The sequence below is a fragment of the Triticum dicoccoides genome, chromosome 7A, assembly GCF_002162155.2.
Source record: "Triticum dicoccoides isolate Atlit2015 ecotype Zavitan chromosome 7A, WEW_v2.0, whole genome shotgun sequence".
In the NCBI taxonomy this organism is placed as follows: Eukaryota; Viridiplantae; Streptophyta; class Magnoliopsida; order Poales; family Poaceae; genus Triticum; species Triticum dicoccoides.
In genome coordinates this window covers 6,282,863-6,293,036 of record NC_041392.1, presented here as the reverse complement: position 1 = coordinate 6,293,036, position 10,174 = coordinate 6,282,863, and the positions used below count along the sequence as shown (strand labels likewise).

At 42.6% G+C, this 10,174-nt stretch overlaps 1 protein-coding gene across 2 annotated transcripts; it reads left to right on the top strand.

The window, feature by feature from the left end:
* The first annotated feature begins 3,194 nt into the window (after positions 1-3,194).
* On the top strand, positions 3,195-7,871 carry LOC119329177 (F-box/kelch-repeat protein At1g22040-like). 2 transcript variants are annotated; one of them, XM_037602180.1, is made up of 3 exons: positions 3,195-3,492; positions 4,357-5,790; positions 7,474-7,871. In XM_037602180.1, the coding sequence occupies exon 2, from the start codon at positions 4,385-4,387 to the stop codon at positions 5,753-5,755; it is 1,371 nt and encodes a 456-aa protein (XP_037458077.1). In that variant the 5' UTR covers positions 3,195-3,492; positions 4,357-4,384; the 3' UTR covers positions 5,756-5,790; positions 7,474-7,871. The 2 variants fall into 2 exon arrangements, with proteins under 2 accessions (XP_037458077.1, XP_037458076.1); XM_037602179.1 differs by lacking the exon at positions 7,474-7,871 and having other exon boundaries at positions 3,196-3,492; positions 4,357-6,037.
* The last annotated feature ends 2,303 nt before the right edge of the window (positions 7,872-10,174 follow it).

Below are 10,174 nucleotides of genomic sequence, written 5' to 3'. Positions count from 1 at the left end.
CATTGCCTGCCTTCTCTATTTGAGCTGCTTAAGTTCTTGCTGCCTAAGGTAGAAATGTTGCCGCTTGTTACTGCATTTTGTTGTGTGGCTCTTAAGCAGCACTGTGTCTGGATGGTTGTCCATGTAGAATAGTTTGTATTGTGGTTGTATTTTATATTTGTGAACAAAGGAGTTATAACATGATAATGGAAAGTTGCTATGGAGCTTGATGCCACTCCACAAAAAGGTTAGAACATCTTATATTTGTGAAGGAAGGAGTTAGAACATAATAATTTTCCCTTTCTCTGTACATTATACAAAAAAATTGCTGTATGTAAATTATTTGATGAACTCATCATGCAAAAAAGCTCACGGAAAACAGAGACTGGTCGATAGCTTTTGCTTTTTGTATATCACGGAGAACAGATGTACAAAGAATTTGCTCCATAGCTTCGCTTTCCGTTCCAGGAGATGTTGGGCAAATGAATAATGCACGGCACGGCATCTTCAGAGACTGGTTGAATATTTTCGGTTTTTGGTTTACACGAGTCTGAACACCTCGGAGCACACAAAGGAGAGATGCCTACCACTATTTCACATTGGCATAGCTATAGCTATAGCTTACAAGTTCAGTTGTACCAAATCAAAGATCTTAGTTGGTTTGGTTTCTTGTCATGAAGCTTTGCACGTAGGTCAAGTCTTAGACTTGTTTGCATTATCCTGAATTCATTCTAGTCTAGGAGGCGCCTACGGTTTACATGAGTCTTGCAGCACACAAAGGAAAGATGCCTACTACTATTTCACATTGACATAACTATATCTTATAAGTTCAACTGTACCAAATCAAAGTTAAATAAAAGCAGGCGGCTAGTGCATGTGCTTCTTAGTTAATTAGGTTCCTTGTCATGAAGCTTTGCATGTAGGTTCAAGTCTTAGACTTGTATGCATTTTTCTGGATTCGTCTACGAGGCATCTACGGTGCTACTGCTACATGACTCATCTTATTAAGAATAGATCATTTAACCCCATTGAATGAAAAAAATGAAATTCGATTTTTTGGGAAATTTGGGAATATGAGATAAATAAACAATTGAATTTGAAAAAAACTTTCTATTTTGGATAATTTCTTTTTCAATAGGACCCTTTTTTTGGAGTGAACGATCGAGTATTTCCCTATTCCTTCTTATTTTAACTGATTGTATTCCATATGGAATAAGAGAGAAGAAAAGCATTTCACGACCTCCCGAGGGACTGTTAAAAAAAAGCTCCACATCAAGCGCCTTTCCTGGCCACTCCATGAAAAAGTTAGAACATCTTATTAAACGAAGGAGTTTAGAACATGAACGAAAAAGTTAGAACATCTTATTAAACGAAAAAGTTAGAACATCTTCAGAGGCGCTGGTTGAATATTTCCGTTTTTTCGGGTTACACGAGTCTGAACTGAACACCTTGGAGCACACAATGAAAAGATGCCTACCACTATTTCACATCGACGTAGCTATAACTTATTACTTATAAGTTCAGTTGTACCAAATCAAAGTTAAATAAAATAGGCGGCTAGTGCATCTTATCTTAGTTGATTAGCTTCCCTGTCATGAAGCATTGCTATTCCACAGTTGTTTGCAGTGATCTATTCATCTGACTTGCACAACACATGTGTGGTGCTGAGGGACGCGCATCGTTGTTTCTAGTTGTTTTCAATAATTCATACTTCTAACACAAGTTCCCCTTTCCTTAGCTGTTTAACAGAAATGCCACGTCAAGAACAAGGATATCAGGAAGTTCTTGGACGGTATCTACATCAGCGACAAGGGCGCCATCAAGGAGGAATAAAGAGAGAAAACCGTCCTAGAAGCCGTGTTTCTGCCTGCCGCGTTTCATCATCTTTGTGTCGTCGGTCGTGATTTTGAACTTCTCTAGACTGAATTTTGTAGTGGAGTTAATTAGGGACGTGCCATGGAACATGTAATCTTTATTATCTTGCATATTGTCGCCGCGAGAGTTGGTACGACGTCTATCTTCCCCTAAAGGTTGATCGCTTAAAAGTATTTGAGGTCAAAACATGACATGAATGTGCTCTACTGTTAAATGACTTGGTTATGCATCTACATTGCCCACCTTGTCTTTTTGAGCTGTTCTAAGAGTTCTTTGCTGCCGATTCGAGAATGCCATTTTATCCAAAATGTGTTGCATTCGTTATATGCCTTGACTATGTCCACGCACGTATTACATGTTTTTGTTCCCTAGGAAATTGTTTTGCCGGCTCTTCCCGGTTGAAGGAACAGGCGGTGGAGGTGAACTCGACAAGCTCCCCATATATAGAGCGCCTTCCCCCGGCCGCTCCATGGTGTAGTTAGAACATCGTATTAAACCAAGGAGTTTAGATCATGAACAAAGGGAGTAATAGTTTCCCGTGAGTTTGTTCTTTCTATGTACATGTATAAAAAAAGATAAGAATTGCTGTATGATGGTGTGATTCGCCATGCATAAATTATTTCATGTACTCATCATGTGAAAAAGCTGTGCCTGGAGGCGGCTGTTTCTCAACGATTCATGATTCAGGAGACGTTGGGCAAATGAATATTTCCGTTTTTTTAAGGTTTACACGAGTCTGAACATCTGGGAGCACACAAAGGAAAGATGCTTACTACTGTTTCACATTGACATTGCTATAACTTATATAAGTTCAGTTATACCAAATCAAAGTTGAATAAAACAGGCGGCTAGCGCATGTGCATCTTAGTTGGTTAGGTTCCCTGTCATGAAGCTTTGCACGCAGGTTCAAGTCTCAGACTCGTATGCATTTTCCTGGATTCATACTAGTCTACGAGGCCATCTTATTAAGAATAGATCATTTAACCCCATTGAATGAAAAAATGAAATTCGATTTTTAGGGAAATTTTGGAATAAGAGATAAATAAACAATTGAATTTGAAAAAAATAACTCTCTATTTTGGATGATTTCTTTTTCAATGGGATCCTCTTTTTGGAGTGTATTTTTTGCGTACCAGGGTAATTTGATATGAAGAATTTCTATGGTTCCTATTTTACTTGACTTGGAAAAAGAAAAAACATTTTATTTTATTGAAAGGATAATAAAGAAAGAAAGAAAGAAAGAGAAAGGGAGAAAAAGCTCCCAAAATATAATAAAAAAATAAGTCGATGGTTACTTATTTGGTCAGCATCAAAGCTCGAACCAGAGCCACGCAACTCCACACGACTCCCCCCTCTCCCTCCGCGCTCGCGCCAGTCGATCGCTCGCCGCCGGCGCCGTCGCCGTCGCGCCGCCATGCTCCAGCCCCGAAGCCGCGCCCCCAACCGCCTCCTCATCTCTTCTCCCGCGGCCTCCCCCCTACCCCCGCTCCACCGCCCCGTCCCCGCAGCGGCGCCCGCCGTCTCCCCGAACCCTAGCCTCGCCGCAGCCCTCAAGGCCGACGCCGTCCTCGGCCTCGTCCTCTCCACCGGAGGCGCCCCTTCCTCCGCCCCTGCGGCGCAGCAGCAGTAAACAGCCAGGTAAAACTACACGCGCACAATCTTGTTAAGAGGAAGAAATTGACCGCGGCCAGTCCGTCGTCGGGTTCCTCCAACCTGGGACGAGATTTTCTCGCGGTTAGGATTTTGGTTGTCTCCTCGCGGTAGAGCAATAGTTTCGTCGCTCTGCTTACCAAACTATCACCGGCCTCATGGTCTATATCATGCTGAAAATGGGTGAAACTTAGATCTAGTCAAGTACTACCTCCGTTCCGAATTATAGGATGTTTTGGATATTTCAGTATGGATTACATGGGGACTGAAACTAGTGAACAAATACACTAAAATGCGTCCATATACATTCGAGTCAGAAAGAAGTCCGATTGGACTGTGACTGCATATGAAATGCCAACCCCCTTTAGAAGTTCGATTGGGTTGTAGTCCACCATCAGAGATGGAGTGCAGAATTAATGTGTTTTTTGTTTTGTTTTTTCTGTCGCATCGCATGAATTTGGGACCATTTTGGTTGTTCGAATGACTAATCTTTTGTGTATTAATTTTGATAAGAGAAATAAATTAACCGTGGCCAATCCAGCGCTGGGACAAGATTTTCTTGCAGTTAGAATTTGCTTGTCTCCTTACTCTTAGCTAGCTGTGAATGTGATAGAACAATAGTCACTCTGCTTACCAGCTGTCAGAGGGCCTTGTTTACTTCCCAAAATCCTCATGGTTTCTCACATGCTAGCTTAGTTTCTGCTGTGACTTTATATGAAGTGCCAACTCCATTACAAGTTTGATTGGATTGTCCACCATCGGAGATGGAGTGCAGATTTGCAAGGCAGCTACGAAGCTGCCTGTAGGTGAACACCATGCTGACAATTGGCTTTCTTTTGGGCCTTTTTGTAGGTACAAGAAGTTGGAAACAAGTGCTCAAATGGGGGCGTCTCTCAGCTTCCCCAGCAACGGGAAGCAAACACTGGAGCACAGGGAAGCGCCAAAACCAGGTTCCTCAAAGAAGCTGCGCCCTGGTCATTACCACCCGAGGCTGATTCCTGACCTCCCGGATGAGATCTCCCTGCAAATCCTCGCGAGGATGCCAAGGGTGTGGTATCTTAGCAGCAAGAGGGTTTCACGGAGCTGGAAGGCCGCCATCACTGGCATGGAGTTGTATCGGGTGAGGAAGGAGCTTGGTGTGGATGAGGAATGGATTTACATACTGACCAAGGCGGCCAATGGCAAGCTGTCGTGGCACGCCTTTGATCCGCTTTGCAGCCGATGGCAGAGACTGCCGCTCATGCCTGTGGTTGCTCGTGGGGGAAGCCGTTTAGGGGGTTTGGTGAGTGCTGGGATTAGGATCTCTGGTGTCATTAGAGGCTTGCTTGGCCAAGAGGATTGGTTAGACAAGATTCCCTTTTGTGCTTGCGCCATTGGAACGGTCGATGGATGCCTCTATGTTCTGGGCGGTTTCTCTAGAGCCACAGCAATCAAAAGCGTATGGAAGTATGATCCAGCTGTAAATTTGTGGCAGGAAGTAAGCTCAATGAGCGCCGCGCGAGCGTTTGGCAGGACTGGCCTTTTGAACAACAAGCTGTATGTCGTTGGCGGTGTCATCAGGGAACAAACTGGATTAGCTCCGCTTCAATCTGCTGAAGTGTTTGACCCAACCACAGGAATCTGGGCAGATGTGCCAAACATGCCCTTCTCTAAAGCACAAACTCTGCCGACTGCATTCCTGGCTGACTTACTGAAGCCGGTTGCTACAGGAATAGTCTCATTTGGAGGCAAGCTGTATGTGCCTCAGAGCCTATATTCCTGGCCATTCTTTGTTGATGTTGGCGGGGAGGTGTTTGATCCTGCGACGGACTCATGGTCAGACATGCCTGTAGGCCTGAGCGAGGGTTGGCCTGGGAGGCAAGCCGGGACAAAATTAAGTGCTGTTGTGGGTGGGGACCTATATGCTTTGGAGCCCCCAACTTGTTCTGATAGCGGCAAGATAAAGATGTACGATCCCAATGAGGATACATGGAAGGCTGTTGTCAGCCAGGTGCCTGTTGGTGACTTTGCAGAGTCAAAGTGTCCGTACTTGCTTGCGGGGTTTCTTGGGAAGCTCCATTTGGTGATCAAAGATGCAAATAGCAAGGTCAGTATTGTGCAAACGGACGCTCTAAGGCCTATGGATGCAACTGGCTCGACATGCCAAAACCCAGACGTCTCCTGGGAGCAAGGCGCTGATGTTTGGAGAACTGTGGGCTCGAAGAAATTTGCGGTTGCTGAACTTGTTAGCTGCCAGGCGCTCAGCATATGAAGTTTGGAGAAATCATACATACATTCTGCTCTGCTGTACGTATCCTGGGAATCATTGTGTCTTTTGTAAAGTAGATATCCTTCTATCATACATCTGATCTAGCCATGATGAACTTGTTGGGTTCACCTTAACAGCACATGTGAATACGGATCAGAAATGTAATCTTGCCATCAGTGTACATCCAATCTGTGTTTAGTCCTAAGATGTAAGTAAATGTTTGGTTCTGTCTACTCCTATATATAATAACTTCGCATAAGAGGGAGAAATTCATTGCTTTGGCCATCTGAAGAATCATGCAACCTGCTGCTATTTTGGCACCTTGTATTTTTTTTCCTGGTTTCTTGATGGAAAGTGAACTGTTCAATTCTGAAGATCATCATTACGAGTTGCATGCATATGCATCTGTTTTCTCCTTCTCTAATTATCATGGTTGCAGAATCTGTGAAAGAAGGGAATATCGCAGACATACGGACATTTCTTGTTTCTTTTTTTAATGGACCATGTATTTCTTTTTTAGATAGATAAAAAGACCTTAACGAGTATTTCTTTGCCCTTAGTAGTTGCAATTGCAAATGCTTTGTGTCGGTGTTTATGCTTTCCAGTTTTGCCATGCGAGTCTCGCTCAATCCGTCATCCCAAGTTTGGCATCTGTTGTTATCTACTTATCTTCCCATGTCAAGCTATCAACGCACTGGATGCCTGCTTCTTTTCTTGCTGAAATTCTATTCTTGACCTTTTTTTTGACGTTTAAGCTTCATGTATATGACAATTGTCGACAACTAGTGCAAATAGATAATTTGTCTAGTTCACTTAGTTGAGGTCAAATACATACATATAACGCATGTTTTGTGTATTTCTACTGTTTCAAGAAAGCATACATTGTCCGTACTTTCAGCAACAAAACCATATATTAATTCTGCTGTATGAATCACCGTGGCTTTTGTGAAGTACTCCTTCCGTAAAAGAAATATAAGAGCGTTTAGATCACTAAAGTAGTGATCTAAACGCTCTTATATTTCTTTACAGAGGGATAAGTAGAAAACTTTCTTTTGTACCATACATCTGATCCAAGCAAGAATGCCACGATGAACTTGTTGGGTTCACTCACCTTAACAGCACATCTGACTGAATAATATGGATTTGAAATGTAATCTTGCCAGCAATGTACACACACAATCTGTGTATGTTTACTTCAAATATGCAAGCAAACTTGACATAATAAGATGGAGACAGTCATTGCTTTGGTCCAAATATATATGTCACCATGAACATATGTTGTTACTGGTTTTGACTATATATGTCTTGACACATTTGGGTTTGAATTCCTGCATTTGTTGGACTTCACTTGGTTGGGTGGTGGTAGGACGGAACTTAATTCCACACTATATATGCTTCTAGTTCTTTGGTGGGCTTGGTTTGCCCAAGATTTACTTGTGCTTGCTGATTGGCAGTTAGTTTTGTTGGCAGATTTTTTTTGCTTCAACTGTAGGCCTTCATGCTCTCATCTTCCATTGAGATAAGTGTATTTTCTTAATCTTGTTTAGGAACATTTGTAAATAGCATGATTACTACTGCTATGCGTCGTCTGTTTTCTCTGAACCGAGGCATGTTTGCCTTGGTGCTGTCTGAGATACAGTACCCAGTAAGCGATTTCTGAGGCAAAATGATATGCTTTTGTGAACTAATAACGCCTGCAATTATTTGGCGATATTTTGCAGATCTTGAGGCATGCATGTGTGGTTGGAAGAAACACTAGGAAATTCGACCGTATACTTGGTGTGATATAGCACTCGCAGAACTTTCTGAATGGAGTATGTACGTCGTCCATATGCAGAATAGGAAGCTTAAGCTGTACACTGGCAATTTCGAGCAGTGTGTCTAAAAACGATCTGAACTGGAAGAGAACCAAATGAAGCAGTACAGTTGGGATACCTCAGGTCCGCCAAGCTCAGAGCAAAGAGAAAACACTTGCCAAGATGGAGCATGGCGGTCTCACGGAGAAGGTCGCAAGGTACTAACATTCCGCTTCACCAACGTCGGCAAGCTTCCGCCGCCTGTATTTACTATACATACTGATATACATTTGCAGTACATTATATATATCACACATTTTATCTATCTATCTATCTGTCTATACAGTGGAACCATATTATACGAGATATAGCAAACAAACGGAATGAATCAAAGCTAGAGTAGGCTAGTGACCATGCATTCTTGGGCTCATGCATAGATATGGCAGGAGATGTGTGGGTGGAATGATAGATGTCTCACCTGATCATGCCATACAGATGAATGAAGAAGGCAAGAGCAATGCCAAGGCGCTTGTGTGCGGATGCAGCATCATCAAGATTCTCATGCACATCTACATGCTGATTGCTGTTTCATTTTGGAAACAAACAGAGCGATTCATGCCTGGATGGGATGGATGTGAATCTTGATGATGCCACGCCCGCACACACCCACCATCAAGGAGCCCACCCTGCAAGTAGTAGTAACACTAGAGCAGCAGACACTGATGCAACTAGCTAACTAGAGCTAGCTAGTCCCCGCAGGACTATGAAAGCTATTGCTAATCTCCCCCTGGCTCTATATATACCACAGTATACAAGGGTAGTAATTATTAGTTAATTAGAGAACCGGATTACTGGAGCATGGTATTTGCACCCAGATTGGCAAACCGACCAGGTGACGTGGATGGGGCCCGCCAGGCGAGGGTGGCACCTGCTGGGCTGTCCACCAACAAAAGTATTCCATCTACTAGCTTGTTTTTTTATACAAGGTGTATATCAGTGTCGAGAAGATATTGGTTACACCTGGCTGGCATCTGCACCAACATGATCTCAAGTGCTACCTAAGACATCAGATATGAACATAGCCAAATTATTAGAGAAAGAAAATAACAAAATATCTGTAAACAACTGTAGCAACCAAAAGCAAGAACCATCAACAATGTCAGCCCTAGGTAACATGATAGGTGCTTCAACAATGACGCACAAGCGTCGCCGTCCCGTTGAGGCAAGATCATGAGTTTTCATCCATCTTTGTCAGGTTCAACTAATGAAGGTCCAACCTAGAGTTTTTCACCCCTGAAACTTCAAGAACCCGTGCACTCAAAGTGTTTTTGCCCTGGAACTCAGTCACCACTCACTACAGGGTACAGTCGTTGATCAACGAGACGTACTAGAATAACCATAGTGAATGAGTACCTGGTTATGTCGGCAGGCGCTACAATAACCAACTGTACTGGGTACTTGAAACATCGTGCCTTTATTTATGACACTAGTAGTACAATATCTGGCATTGTCCCAAAAATTTCGTGTCTTTTATTTACTTTATACACTTGTAGTACAGCATTTGGCGCTGTCCCAAAAATTCGGGTCTGCAAGTACACGGCATCCTAATGGTATTGCCGTTCTGGGGCTACTTGCATGAACTTAGCTTAATTTGGAAATGTCGGTGACTCCGTGCAGCGAGAGAATACGTCGAAACCTTCAATACCACCACCACCACCACCGCCAACTGTATCCTGGCTAGCTTGCTTTTGTTGTCATCATTTCTACGAATGCAGATATTTTGAGCACCTGCACGGCTGCACCCGGGCCCTGTTATACTGACCCTCCAATATTGCTTTAAGATCTGTGCGACACAACTAACTTCCTACGTGAAATTTTCTCTTTTTTGTTTCTCTCACATAGAACATGTCTTGAACTTCAAACTTTGCAGCGCAGCAAAACTTCCTAACTAGAATGCGGGATAAAACTTTCAGATTTTTTGGTCCGGCATAAATACTAGAAATAAGATTTTTTTAATCAAGCAAAACTAATTTTGTATACTTATGTTGGACCAAACAATCGAAAAGGTTTATTCTAGATTCTAGTTAGAAAGCTTTGATGTTTTGCAAAGGTTTAAACTTCAAGGCACGTTCTATATGAGAGAAACAAAAGAGATAAATGTGCTTGCACGAATCTTGATGCGGAGCATGGATGGCTAGATAAGAGGGGCCCGGGTGCAAGTGCTCTAAAACATGTTTTCGATCATCTCTACCTTGGCTTGGTGTTGCAAATAAATTCATTTACAAATTGGTTACAGCAGCCCATCTATCCATCGATGCATCAGCATGATCTGTACTAGCTTTTACATGTCTGAAAGGTGACTATGCTGGAGTACTCCCTCTGTTTTAAAATATAATATGTTTTTTGATCAAAAAGTGTCTTATATTTTGATACAGAGAGAGTATTTGCAATGCCAACACAACTTCTTACCATTGCGTGCTGAGTCATCGACACTTCCAGCTTGACTTGTACCTTGTGTCTGTAGGCCACACACTTAATATAGGTGAATAACTTCTGTGAAAGCTACGTTTGGAAGTTTGTTTGAAAAATTACTCCCTCCGTAGTTGCTCAAACGGATGTATTTTAT

Bases quoted from the DNA above. Each gene is read 5' to 3' on its own strand.
- LOC119329177 (XM_037602180.1), top strand. From the start codon at position 4,385: ATGGGGGCGTCTCTCAGCTTCCCCAGCAACGGGAAGCAAACACTGGAG.